Raw genomic sequence first — 14,841 nt, 5'->3', positions numbered from 1 at the left:
ATATGATGGATATTATATTTCACACGTAAAACAAATCATGATTTTCCCTCTTGTCATGCACATTTGGTATGAGTATTACATCTGTGGCATCACAGGCTCTTTAAAGAGCTTAAGGGTGAAGATGTGATTGCAAAAGAGGACAACAGCTGTTAACCAATTGAACCAGCACACTTCATTAAAAGTCAGCCACTGTATATAAATAGGTCCTTGGGATTAAGAAGGAAAGGTAATTGCCCTTCATGCGTTGACCTACACAAGTGTGTGGCAAACAGAGGCTGCTTGGAGGCGCCTTGATGCCAAGGACCACTGTTTCTATGTTCACTTTCTAGATTTGGATGATCCCATCGTAACCGTCCACCAGAGCATCGGGGAGGCTAAGGAGCAGTTCTACTATGAGCGGACAGTGTTCCTGCGCTGCATGGCCAACTCCAACCCCCCAGTGCGCTACAGCTGGAGGCGTGGCAAAGAGTTCCTGTCCCAAGGCTCGGATAAGGGCGTGGAGATCTACGAGCCTTTCTTTACACAAGTAAGCCGAAAGTCCACACCTGCTGTGACATCTAGATCAGGGTCTAAAACTCGTGGCCTGGGTGCCAAATTCGGCCAAGAGCTGTTTCTTGTGGTTCCCCAGACAAATTGGTATCAGGCCCTCAGGGTAATTTTTCAGGCATTTGGGTAATTTTTTTTGAGAACCCTTAGCTTGATCAAACAACCCGTTCCTCTGATCAGCATTTTAGATATTAAGGAACTCCTATTTTCATAAAGGAAGTAATTTCTTATTATGGAAATTGTGTGTGTTTATCCCCTTCACAGCATATAGAAAGTTTCCCATTGAGCGCTCAAATCCCAAATGGGAGGATGTTTTGTGAGCACAATATATCAGTGACTTGAGTTAGGAAATTGCACCAGTTTTTTTTTAACATCTCATCTAATCTCCTCTCTCCTTGTAAAGTCAGCTTCGTTGACAGGAGAGATGAGAGCATTTTGACAGTCGTATGTCTGACAGGCTTCACAAAGGCTGGTTTCATAAGCAGACAAACTATGATAGAGAAGGGAACAGCTTGGGCTCGCGGTGGCATGAAACTCACACAACTCAGATATGCTCGAAATGAGCAGAGGAAGACGGCACTTCAGGGGCTCGCTGTATTTTTCTCCCAGTGGAGTTTCACACACACACACACACACACACACACACACACACACACACACACACACACACACACACACACACACACACACACACACACACACACACACACACACACACACACACACACACACACACACAGGACCTAGTTTTTCAGGTAGACTTCACATGTTGTGCCATCCTCAGCCTAGTAATGCCCTCCTGAGTTTTAATTAAGAACATAAGGAACAATAACATATTCTAAGTATGTTGCCAGTGCTACAAAGGTGGCGGTATACACGAGAGCAGACAAAACAGCTATTGTTGGTAAAATTATTTACAATGTCATGACGATACATGTGTGTTAATAGTGCTTGTATGCATCTTGACATTTGTCCCAAGCGCACCGCTTCAAGCACATCCAAATAGACAGGCAATGAATTTCATGAAACTGAAATCTCGGTGTAAAGATAATACTCCTAGTTCGGGGAATGAGCTCATTGTTGAAGCACTGCCAAGGAAGCACTTTGATGAGGATGAGCCGACGAGACCAGTTCAATACCACTTGCTATCTTACTTTGTAAGACACATTAAGAGCGACAGGCGGCACATCACTTTACACTGTTTCTCTTTCTGAGTTGCAGGGGGAGACCAAGATTCTAAAGCTGAAGAACCTTCGACCTCAGGATTACGCCAACTACAGCTGTATCGCCTCTGTCCGGAATGTGTGCGGCATCCCCGAGAAGAATGTTCTCTTCAAACTCTCTAACAAAACAGGTAAACCTTTGGGGCGGCTGAGAACATGGTTCTGTATTGTTTAGCACTCATAACATCAAGGATCGGGCAATTTCGCCTATGAAAAGCTGAGGAATTGCCCGATTCATTACAGATGGGAATCCTGTAGGCTCACCATTTTTCTCTGTGATGCTTCACCCCTATATGGGGCCAATAATGATAGAGGAGAAAGCACTCGGTCCTAATACACTGCCCTGCGGGTTTCCTGTTCCGGCCCTATACCCCCTAACTAGCATTGATTAGACTTACAGTGTGTGTGAGCAGGCTTGCTTATGCCGTGCTAGTAAATGTATTTATCCCACTGGTTGGTATTGGGATGCCATGTGCCTATTGATAAACCTATAAAGGTTATGAACTTACAAACGTAAAACCTATCATCAACTATAGAGCTACACTATAGAACCGAATATCAACTAGTGACAGAATAGGATATGCTATTGGTGGACACCTGCTTGTCGAACATCTCATTCCAAAATCATGGGCAATAACATGGAGTTGGTCCCCCTTTGCTGCTATAACAGCCTCCACTCTTCTGGGAATGCTTTCCATTAGATGTTGGAACATTGCTGCGGGGACTTGCTTCCGTTCAGCCTTGAGAATTAGTGAGGTCGGGCACTGATGTTCGGCGATTAGGCTTGGCTCGCAGTTGGCGTTCCAATTCATCCCAAAGGTGTTCGATGGGGTTGAGGTCAGGGCTCTGTGCAGGCTAGTCAAGTTCTTCCACACCGATCTTGGGTACAGTAGCTCTCTCCTGGCATCTGCCAAACACGTCCGTCAGACTGCCAGATGGTGAAGCATGATTCATCACTCCAGAGAACGTGTTTCCTCTGCTTCAGAGTTCAATGGCGGCTGAGCCATTGTTACTCAGATGAAAGTGGGGCGTTGTTGCTCAGATGATGGTGCAATGTTGAAAGTCACTGAGCTCTTCAGTAAGGCCATTCTACCGCCAATGTTTGTCTATGTAGATTGCATGGCTGTATGCTCAATTGTATACACCTGTCAGCAATGGGTGTGGCTGAAATAGCCAAATCCACTCATTTGAAGGGGTGTCCACATACTTTTGTATATATAGTGTATATTCTACCTTTGGGAGAATACTACTCAGTTTACAGCAGCTGCAGTACATATTGACTTGTTTGTTGACTTTTGACTAATCTCTCATGGACAGATGTACGTAACATAAATGGTATTGTAACATATCTCAATAGACTGTGGGATGGAACAAATAATGAGTAACAATTGTTCCGGTGCGAAGATTTTTCGTCACTGATTATATGGACAAAATCAGAATTTGGGAAGGTGTGGGAACATTTGGCCCATGCTTTGGCTGAGAGTTTCCGTTGTCGTTTCAGGTTTGTAGTTTTATTTCTCATCTCTCATCTCAAGAACCTAATTGAGTAGCTGGCAAGTGTAAATAATTATGGTCGCCAAGATTTAACTATTGACTTGTTTCATACTGACATACCTTCTAACAGGATGGCAGCACAATGTAACAGATTATTTTATTACAATGGTTAAATTGGATTTTCATTGTGTTCAATGGTGTTATTTGCCCCCTAGTGGCGCTTTCTGGTACTTAGAAAGACCACGCAAACAGGACGTACAGAATTTGTTTTGCATGCATAGAAACAGCTACAAACAACGCTATGGTGCAGGTCTTTCAATGTAGTTATTTCTTGTCACGCTTCAGCCTTGGGAAAATATTTGTTTGTAAGTTCGATTCAAGCATTTAGCTAATGATGATAATCTTGTTATTGATAGAGTTGCTTACATATCAATGTTGGTTGCATTTACTCACAAATTGCAATGCCTTTAATGTATGTCGTTAGCTGTATTACTTTGCTCATGCGTCATGCAAACGAATTGTAAAATATACAATACTGTAGTTTTGTTACTGTTTCTAGTGTAATATGCTTTGTTATTCTACATAGATGGTTATACATTATTAGAGTAATGAAAGGAGCCAATTACCATATGGTTAACAATTAGCTATATGGTTTGGCATCATGCCAGATGCATGGTACCTTAGCGCGTGCTTTGTATTTATGCAACTTCAAATGTTTAATGTACAGCTACAGTATGTCGGTGTGAATTGAATACTAAAGTATATTATTTTCTGTATTTTGCAGTTTCACAACATAAATGTTTTCAATATATTCATTCAAGAAAAGTCACGCCTTGGGAGTTTTATTGAAGACTTAGTTGTTAGCTATCTGTCTAGTTTTGCATGGGAAGGCAACTCAAGGGCAGAATAGTGAAAAAACATCATCACAGCGGGCGTTATGTTTCTACGTTCATCAGCCAACAAAGCGTCTTATCCTAGGGAAGACCAGCAGTCTACGATGCAACAACCAGAGCCAGGTGTTCAACAGAGAGAGATGGAAGAGCCTCTTCAGCACATTGGGACCAAGTCTCAATCTACAAGATCAAGGTCATCAAAACAGTCAAGCAGATCCTCAACGGTGAGTTCTGCAGCCATCAAAGCACGCGCAAAGGCGGACGAAGCACGCGCACAAGTCTCTTATGCTGAGAAGGAAGCTTCTGTGATGAAACAAAAGGCAGAAATAGAGGCCAGCTTGTTGAAGCAAAAAGCTGACCTCGAGGCAAGTTTATATGTTCTCCAAGTTGAGAGAGCAGCAGCTGCTGCGTTGGCTGAAGCTGCAGCCTTTGAAGAAGTTGTAGGATCAGAACGCAGAGAGCTTCGCAAAGAACTAGACACAGGGACACAGCCCTTAAGTCCAGTCCAACGTACATGTGAGTATGTGCAACAACATGCTAGGCCCTACTTTGCTGAACTTCCATTTGAAGTGGAGAAACAAGAGCTTAGTGTTGACCCAGCTACATGCCATAATCCAGAAAGTAGCAAACAACAGAACATGAGCAGAGACTCTCCGTTCAAAAGAAATTAACAGCAGCATGGTGGAAATGGAAAGCAAGCCCACTTCCAGTCACACACACACAACTTCCCTGAGTCACAAGTGGCACCAGACCTCACCAAGTACCTCCTACGACGTGAGATGGTGAGTTCCGGACTCCTGAAGTGTGATGATCGCCCTGAAAATTATTGGGCATGGAAAGCATCCTTTCTCAATGCGACCAGAGACTTGAATTTATCAGCCAGGGAAGAGTTAGATCTAATTACCAAGTGGCTAGGGGCAGAGTCGTCTGAGCAAGCAAACATAATTAGATCTGTCCATATTTTCAACGCAACAGCAGGGCTTAACATGGTCTGGCAACGACTAGAAGAGTGCTATGGTACACCCGAAGTGATCGAGAATGCACTGTTGAAGAAAATTGATGATTTTCCAAAACTGGCTAACAAAGACAATCACAAACTAAGAGAACTAGGTGACATTCTTCTCGAACTAGAGTGTGCTAAAGTAGAAGGGTACCTTCCAGGCCTCGCTTATCTGGACACATCTCGGGGGGTAAACCCTATTGTAGAGAAACTTACATTCAGTTTACAAGCAAAATGGATAGCACAGGGATCCAAATATAAGGAGGACTATCGGGTAGCATTCCCACCATTCTCATTCTTCTCGAGATTCATCAGGAACCAGGCGAAAATTAGAAATGACCACAGCTTCACCCTCTACACCTCAACTAACCAGGTGTCCATGAAAAGTGAGAAACCTGCCAGGTACAGCAACAAGACACCTGTGACTGTATACAAGACAGATGTGTCATCTGAGGCCTCAGACCACCAAACCAAACCCAGTAAGACAAAGGTTGAAAACCCTGACCGTCACTGCCCAATACATAACAAGCCTCATCCTCTTAAAAAGTGTTGTGGGTTTAGATACAAAACTCTAGATGAGCGCAAATCATATCTCAAAGACAATGGCATTTGTTTCCGATGTTGTGGGTCAACTCAGCACAGAGCTAAAGACTGTAAGGTTTCAATCAAGTGCTCTGAGTGCGTCAGCGACAGGCATCTTGCTGCTCTGCATCCAGGCCCAGCCCCTACAAATACAGACACCGCTACAGCAGAGACAGAGCATGGCGGGGAGCAAGGTGACGATGCTCTTCTATCTGTCACCTCAAAGTGTACAGAGATCTGTGGTGAGGCAGTCAATCCAAGATCATGTTCAAAAATATGCCTAGTCAAAGCTTATCCGGCTGGGAAAAGAGAGAAAGCTGTCAAAATGTATGTAGTGCTTGATGAACAGAGTAACAAATCTCTGGCCAAGACAGAGTTTTTCAGTCTCTTCAACATCAATGACAACTCTGCTCCATACACCATGAAGACGTGTTCTGGGGTAACAGAGACTTCAGGCAGGAGAGCCGTCAACTTCATGGTGGAGTCTATAGATGGACACATGCAGCTCACTCTCCCTACTCTGATAGAGTGTGATATGATGCCAGACGATAGGATGGAGATTCCCTCCCCCGACATTGCGTATCATCTTCCCCATCTGCAACCAGTTATGGACAGAATTCCAGCTGTGGACCCAGACGCTCCCATCCTCCTGCTCTTAGGACGAGACATCTTAAGGGTACACAAGGTACGAGAGCAAATCAATGGGCCCCACGACACTCCTTATGCACAGCGACTGGGTGAGGTCTGTCTGGGAACGGCTCACCGACCAGCCAATGTTAACGTGTTCAGGACAAACATACTTCAAAATGGTCGCACATCCTATCTGAGCCCTTGCCCTGACATCATCCAGGTAAAAGAGAACTACAACAGCGTAGCTCAGAAACACATCTCTCCCTCTACACTGCACTCGAGAGATCCAAGCACAACTGTGAACACAGACAGCCTGGGATGTTCCGTGTTCGACAAAACACAAGACGATGATAAACCAGCACCATCAGTGGAGGACAAAGCCTTCTTGGACATTATGGACAAACAGGTTTTCCAGGATGATGGAAACAACTGAGTGGCTCCACTACTTCGCCCCACTAGACGTCGCCTTCCTAATAACAGGGAGTAGGCCATGAACCGTCTCATATCACTTCGCAGGACTTTAGACAAAAAGCCTGACATGAAGCGTAATTTTATTGACTTCATGCAAAAGATGCTGGATAACGACCAAGCCGAACCTTCACAGCCACTAGAGGGAGACGAAGAACGTTGGTATCTGCCCATATTTGGTGTTTACCATCCACAAAAGCCTGAACAAATACGAGTAGTATTTGACTCCAGTGCTAAGTGTCAAGGCGTGTCACTTAACGATGTTCTGCTCAGTGGTCCAGACTTAAACAACACACTCTTGGGTGTTCGAATGCGTTTCCGCAAGGATTGCATTGCACTAACAGCAGATGTGCAACAAATGTTTTACTGTTTTGGTGTACGTGAGGATCACAGAGATTACTTTAAGGTTTCTCTGGTATGAAGACAACAACCCAGATAGAAACATAACTGAGTACAGGATGAAAGTGCATGTATTTGGGAACAGCCCTTCACCAGCCGTAGCCATCTACTGCATGAGACGAGCAGCGCTACAGAGTGAGAAGGAACACGGGTCAGAACCCAAGCAATATGTAGTGAGGAACTTCTACGTCGATGATGGTCTGACATCAGTAGCTACTACAGAAGAAGCTGTCAACATTCTAAGAAAAACACAAGCAATGTTGGCGGAGTCCAACATGAAACTACACAAGATTGCATCCAATAGCAAAACAGTTATGGAAGCCTTCCCTATGGAGGACCGTGATCAGAGTGAGTGGGATGCCCCTCTTCCCACAGAAAAAGAAGAGGAATGGAAAATGTGGAAGGAATCTTTGATGGAGTTGGAACATATGAATATTCAGCAGACCTACATCCCAGTCTCCTTGTCTACCACTCAAAGAAGAGAGCTACACATCTTCTCGGATGCCTCTACAGTAGCCATAGGAGCGGTAGCCTACCTGAGAGTTATTGACTCGGAAGGTCAATGCCATGTTGGATTTGTCATGGGGAAATCAAAATTGGCCCCTCGTCCAGCCCACACTATCCCACGCCTAGAACTGTGTGCGGCTTTGCTAGCTGTTGAGATGTATGAACTGATCAAAGACGAAATTGGCATTGATATACATGCAGCCAAGTTCTACACAGAAAGTAAGATAGTTCTCGGTTACATCCACAATGTCACCAAAAGATTCTGTTTATGTTGCCAATAGGATAACTCGCATCAGGAAGTCAACCCATCCAGATCAGTGGTGCTATATAAACACTGATAGCAATCCAGCAGACCATGCAACCAGGCCCATACTTGCTGCGCTCTTAAAACACACTAGTTGGTTCTCAGGTCCACCGTTCCTGACCCAAACAAACTCGAGTAAGCCTGAGAACATCAATTTTGACCTTGTAGAGCCTCACACAGATGCAGAGATTCGACCAGATGTCACTGTCTTTGCCTCTAAAGTTTCTGGAGCTCAACTCGGCTCTCATCGCTTTGATAGGTTCTCAAGCTGGAAAACTCTCAATCGAGCCACAGCACGACTCATTCATGTTGCAAGATCCTTCCATGAAGGTGCAGACAACACCAGCTGCAGAGGCTGGCATGACTGTAATAAACCATGCGGTACAAGTGAGTTGTCACAAGCCAAAACAGCAATCATTCACTGTGTGCAACATGAAGCTTTCAGAGAGGAATTCGAATGCATTGAAAAAGGAAAAGAGTTCCCAAAGCAAAGTACACTCAAAAAGCTGAACCCAGTGATTGATGAGGATGGGTTGCTGAGGGTGGGAGGCCGCTTATCCTCCGCCGACATGTTACAAGACGAAAAACATCCTCTCATCATCCCACGGACACATCATGTTGCCACTCTGCTGGTAAGACATTATCACGAGCAAGTGGCTCACCAAGGCCGTCATTTTTCAGATGGAGCTATTCGAGCAGCAGGCATCTGGGTTATTGGGAGCAAACGTCTGGTCTCTGGTATCATTCACAAGTGTGTCACCTGCCGCAAGGTTAGAGGGATGTTAGTTGACCAAAAAATGGCTGACTTGCCTGCAGACAGACTCACATCTGAACCACCATTCACCAGCGTTGGACTTGATGTGTTTGGACCATGGAATGTCATAACTCGTCGCACTAGAGGTGGTAGTGCAGACTCCAAGCGCTGGGCGGTGCTCTTTACATGTATGTCTACTAGAGCAGTCCATATCGAGCTTATCGAATCCATGTCCACATCCAGCTTCATCAACGCGCTGAGGCGTTTTTTCGCTATCCGTGGTCCAGCAAAAGTGCTACGGAACTGGGTATCGACACAAATGACTCAGAACTGACTAAATACCTCTCAGATAAGGGATGTACTTGGATATTTAATCCTCCACACTCGTCTCATATGGGTGGTTCTTGGGAGAGACTCATTGGGGTTGCCAGACGTATTCTTGATGCTATGCTGTTTCAGACGGGCTCCACTCATCTCACACATGAGGTCTTGAGCACTCTTATGTCTGAAGTTATGGCAATAATCAATGCGAGACCCTTAGTGTCAGTATCAACCGACCCTGACATGCCTACCATTCTCACACCCTCAATGTTACTTACACAAAAGACCAGCGCTACCTCAGCCCCTTCCGGATACTTCAGCATGAACGACCTTCATGGAAAACAGTGGAAGCAAGTCCAGTGTCTCGCTGACACCTTTTGGAAAAGGTGGAGACAGGAGTACGTGACAAGGCTGCAGAGACGCAGAAAATGGACAGCAGAAAAGCCAAATGTAAAAGTGGGAGATGTTGTCTTATTGAAAGACAGTCAGGCACACAGAAATGACTGGCCAGTCGGGCTTGTGGTAAAAACCTTTCCCAGTACTGACAAAAAGGTTAGGAAAGTAGAACTAAAAATTGTCAAACAAGCAGCTGCTAAGATGTTTCTGAGACCAATCTCAGAGATTGTTGTTCTTCTTTCTGAAGCATCCTAGAGACAAAAGATAAAAATAGAAAGGACATTATTTGTTTCTTTCATAGTGGCACAATTTCATTATACCAGGCGGGGAGTGTGCTGCCATCCTGTTAGAAGGTAACAGATTATTTTATTACAATGGTTAAATTGGATTTTGTTATTTGCCCCCTAGTGGCGCTTTCTGGTACTTAGAAAGACCACGCAAACAGGAAGTACAGAATTTGTTTTGCACGCATAGAAACAGCTACAAACAACGCTACGGTGCAGGTCTTTCAATGTAGTTATTTCTTGTCACGCTTCAGCCTTGGAAAAATATTTGTTTGTAAGTTCGATTCAAGCATTTAGCTAATGATGATAATCTTGTTATTGATAGAGTTGCTTACATATTAATGTTGGTTGCATTTACTCACAAATTGCAATGCCTTTAATGTATGTTGTTAGCTGTATTACTTTGCTCATGCGTCATGCAAACGAATTGTAAAATATACAATACTGTAGTTGTTACTGTTTCTAGTGTAATATGCTTTGTTATTCTACATAGCTGGTTATACATTATTAGAGTAATGAAAGGAGCCAATTACCATATGGTTAACAATTAGCTATATGGTTTGGCATCATGCCAGATGCATGGTACCTTAGCGCGTGCTTTGTATTTATGCAACTTCAAATGTTTAATGTACAGCTACAATATGTCGGTGTGAATTGAATACTAAAGTATATTATTTTCTGTATTTTGCAGTTTCACAACATAAACGTTTTCAATATATTCATTCAAGAAAAGTCACGCCTTGGGAGTTTTATTGAAGACTTAGTTGTTAGCTATCTGTCTAGTTTTGCATGGGAACGCAACTCAAGGGCAGAATATACATTATAATGCATTCTACTTATTCCTGTGGTTTCAAGCATCCCCCACCATTAAACTGCTGGTGGAGGACCCTATCGTGGTGAACCCTGGGCAGTCCGTGACCCTGGTGTGTGTGACCTCCGGTGGGGAGCCAACACCCACACTCACCTGGGTGCGCAACACGGATGAGCTGTCCAAGAAAAGCCGACTCAATGGGGGAACCCTCACGCTGCCCGCCATCTCCATGGAGGAAGCAGGAGTCTACAGTTGCGTGGCCAGCAACAACGTTGGCAACCCGGCTAAGAAGTCCACTGCCATCGTGGTCCGAGGTAAGGCCCTGGAGGTAATACATTGATCCCCGACAAGCCTCCATTTGTTACCTTTATCCCGGACACACTCTCAAAATATGACCAAAACAGTTAGGTAGCATAAGGACAAGCCTGACTCGAGCTAGGAGAAAAGTAGCTAGGATCGTCGAGGGGCTAAACCTTCACGTAATTCTTGCATTGAGGTCAGTGGAAGATTTGCACAAACATTGGAATTACATCTCAAGTTAGGATACAGGCCTTAGTGAATTACCTGAGATGGTGTCCATTCTACACTCAGAAAAACGGGTTCCAAAAGGTTTCTTTGGCTATCCCCATAGGAGAACCCTTTTGGGTTCCATGTAGAACCCTCTGTTTTTGAGAGGTTCTACTTTGAATCCAAAGGGGTTGTACCTGGAACCAAAAGCGTTCTACGTGCAACCAAAAAGGGTTATTCAAAGAGTTCTCCAATGGGAACAGCCAAAGAACCCTTTATTAACATTCTAGATAGCATGTACAAGGTCATATCAGATTTGGATGCTCAATTAAACGTGTAAAGAATCTTTGGAAACTGGTCTATTCTGACCAAATGGCACCAATGCATGTTTGATTCCCCTCTAAAAGCCTTGCCACTGGGCTGTGTGCGTGTGTAGTCAGTGAATTACTATCAAGGCCGGAGATATGATATAACAACCCTCGGGGGACAAATGGTAAGATCAAAGAAAACGAATGCATGCTTACTGTTTGATGCTCCCAGTATTGCTCCCAGTAGCACCCTCTTTTATTGATTCCTATGCAATTATGTTTTTTTACCCCGGCTTCTGTGATATACTCTTGGATTTTTGTGATGCTACTTTACCTCCTGAAAAGGACTAGAAAGACGTAAAGCCATTGTTTTCCACAAGTACATAGAATAGCCAGCCAAATAGAAAAAGTAGCCAGTTAGAATTATTTTGCCGAAGTAGCTCTATTTTGGTGTCCTCTGGCAGTGGTGTAAAATACTTTAAAGTACTACTTAAGTAGTTTTTGGGGTTATGTGTACTTTACTATTGATATTTTTTGACAACTTTTACTTCACTAGATTCCTAAAGAAAATAATGTACTTTTACTCCATACATTTTCCCTTACACACAAAAGTACTTGTTACATTTTGAATGCTTAGCAGGACAGGAAAATGGTCAAATTCACACACTTATCAACAGAACATCCCTGGTTATCGCTACTGCCTCTGATCTGGTGGACTCACTAAACACGAATACTTAGTTTGCAAATTTTTTCTGAGTGTTAGTGTGCCCATGACTATCCGTATATTTAAAAAAATATTACAAATTGTACCGTCTGATTTGCTTAATATAAGGAATTTGAAATGATTTATACTTTTACTTTTGATACGTAAGTATATTTTAGCAATTATATTTACTTTTGATACTTAGATACATACTCGCCAAAACCCTTAGGCCTACCAGTAGCATTTGAAAATTAGGCTACACTGACTGACGAGACGAGAGCCAATCACTTTAGCGTCACTGTCTGGGGAAACCCGACATCCTACACTCTTGTATGGTCCCAAAAGGGTTCTTCGGTTGTCCCCATAGGAGAAACAATTTTGGATCCAGGTAGAAGTACAGTAGAGGTAGGGTAGGGTGGGCAATTCCAGTCCTCGAGGGCCTGATTGGTATCACAGTTTTGCCCCAGCTCCAGCTAAACACTGCTAACTTCAATAATTACCTAATCATGATCTTCAGTTTAGAATGCAATTTGATTAATCAACTGTGTGACACCAATCAGGCCCTCGAGCACTGAAGTTGCACACCCCTGCAGTAGATAATGTGAAGTGGCCGGCGCTAATTGGAAAACACTGCTTAAGCATTGCAACAGAGGAGTGCAAACGTACTACTTTTTAGCAGCAGAGGGGGATTGCACTTACATTTAAGTAATTTAGGGTTTAGTGCCTTGCTCAAGACTACATCTACAATTTCTTCACCTAGTCTTGCCTCAGACAAGCACCCACTCAGACTCGATCTAGGAGAAACTGTGAGTCAAATTCTAATGGGGCTGGTCTATTATGGCTGCTACAGCAATGGTTTACACCTGTATGTTTATATGGTCATTAGTACGATCAAACGTTCATTCCGCCTCTTGCGCCTTAATAATTTTTCCGTCACAAATTTCTGTAATCAAACGTTTCTAGCCAGCCAGCAAACAGAATTGCAGGTACCACCCCAAAACGTCATTTTCATTCCACTCATGAGGCTCAGAAACTGTAACTTGCCAGGGCAAATGCTGCTGCAGCTGTTGGATCTTATTTCACAGTCACCCCCTCTTCAAAGCGGATCGTCTGTGCACAGACATCTGCTGGCACCTCGGGACGGGTATAAGCTGCAGGTTTTGAGAGGAGATCCATTTATGTCTGTGGAGTCTTGGGCCCTGACAGCACTCTAAGTCCGATAACTAAAGCTCCACATTTGCATGGGGAAGGAGAATGTGTGTGTGTGTGTGTTTTGGGAGGTGGAGAGCGCTGGTTAGTTAGCGGGATTCAGATGTTTTGCCAAGGCAAGAGATCAGTCTGTTGAGAGAAGGACTGGAGGCAGCTCAGGCTCGGACCTCAGCTAGAGAGACCCTGGGTGGTAGAAGACCCAAAGGGGAAGGCAATACTGACTCCACACTCAGCATTTTTGGTCTACTATGGAGAAAAAGCACGTCCATACATTCCAATCTAGGATTTGTGACAGTCTTCTTCCAAAATATTGTTTTGGTTCTTTGTGGAAAGATTGTGACTCTTAGTCTGTAAAAACCTCAAAGGACATTGAATACTGTAGTGTAAATGTGTAGTAAGTGTTGAAATACTATAGAATCTGGATGCTTGTGCTCAACGTAGAATATAATAATTACATCATACTGGTGAAGGTGTTCCAGTGTAACCCAATGATACGGTAACATAAAACAGAATTATTCAGTCTTATTGTTGTTATTCACCAACCAAGGAAATTACAGATTGGCAGCCACTGTATTATTCTACAGTTTTGTAGAAGCTCGCAAAAAATGTGTTAGAGTGAACTGTTGTCTCTCTAGTCCTTCATCAAAGTTCTTCTACACAGGCTTCATGGATGATAAACATATAACAGACAACTCATCAGACATTAACCTTGATATGGTCTGTGCTGTGCAGCCGCTCTGAGGGGTCGTTCATTCGACTGCCTCTCTCAAATAAGATATTCAGCCTCTGGTGACTTGGAGAGACATTTACAAGCTCTGCCATGCTTCCCCACAGCACAAATTGTAGAATCTCATTTGTGGGGTAGCAGCAGAGGGGGATTGCACTTACATTTAAGTAATTTAGGGTTTAGTGCCTTGCTCAAGACTACATCTACAATTTCTTCACCTAGTCTGCTCAGGAGTTAAACCTGCAAACTTTTGGTTACTGGCCCAATGCTCTTAACCGCTAGATTACCTGCCGCCCATGTAATCTCATTGTGTTTCTTGACACTTTACTCTGGGTCTTTGGGCTTTAATAGTAATTTTTCACAGATGCAATCACTGTAAAAAAGAGACTAACTCTTTGTGGACCTTTTCTGAGAGTGGGGGCTGGAGGGTGGAAATCCAGCCTCCCTTAGCATCCTTCTTGGAGTAAACTGGCAGGTATACCCTCAGCAATGATGAGAACATCATTAATAAAATAAATGGCAGGTGTACTTTAGCTATCGTAATACAACCGGACTGCGAAACGCGTCAAATATCTTGAGAGGGGCCTTTCAGTATTTCAGTGCTTTTGAAGGCGTTCGGCAGGAGCAAAATTACTTGACTCTGTGGTTTATAACTTATTTAGCAGTCGAGGTGGCGGGCAGGTAGGTAGAGCTGGGCTGGGGGTGAGCTGGGCTTGCTGACCATGCAACTCACCCATTTTATTAATTTACACATATCTCTGTTTCTCCATGAGGC

At 43.7% G+C, this 14,841-nt stretch overlaps 1 protein-coding gene across 1 annotated transcript in view; it reads left to right on the top strand.

Annotated features, from left to right (window-relative positions):
• Positions 1-14,841, top strand: part of LOC118368593 (MAM domain-containing glycosylphosphatidylinositol anchor protein 2-like) — a 227,606-nt gene that overhangs the window by 92,523 nt on the left and 120,242 nt on the right. Inside the window, exons 4-6 of the mRNA XM_035752822.2 lie at positions 330-526; positions 1,768-1,900; positions 10,657-10,926. Coding sequence (XP_035608715.1) covers positions 330-526; positions 1,768-1,900; positions 10,657-10,926 — 600 coding nt within the window. The remainder of the gene's footprint in view (positions 1-329; positions 527-1,767; positions 1,901-10,656; positions 10,927-14,841) is intronic.

The sequence above is a fragment of the Oncorhynchus keta genome, chromosome 35, assembly GCF_023373465.1.
Source record: "Oncorhynchus keta strain PuntledgeMale-10-30-2019 chromosome 35, Oket_V2, whole genome shotgun sequence".
In the NCBI taxonomy this organism is placed as follows: Eukaryota; Metazoa; Chordata; class Actinopteri; order Salmoniformes; family Salmonidae; genus Oncorhynchus; species Oncorhynchus keta.
The sequence above is the reverse complement of the archived record's forward strand: the minus strand, read 5'-3'. Positions and strand labels throughout refer to the sequence as shown.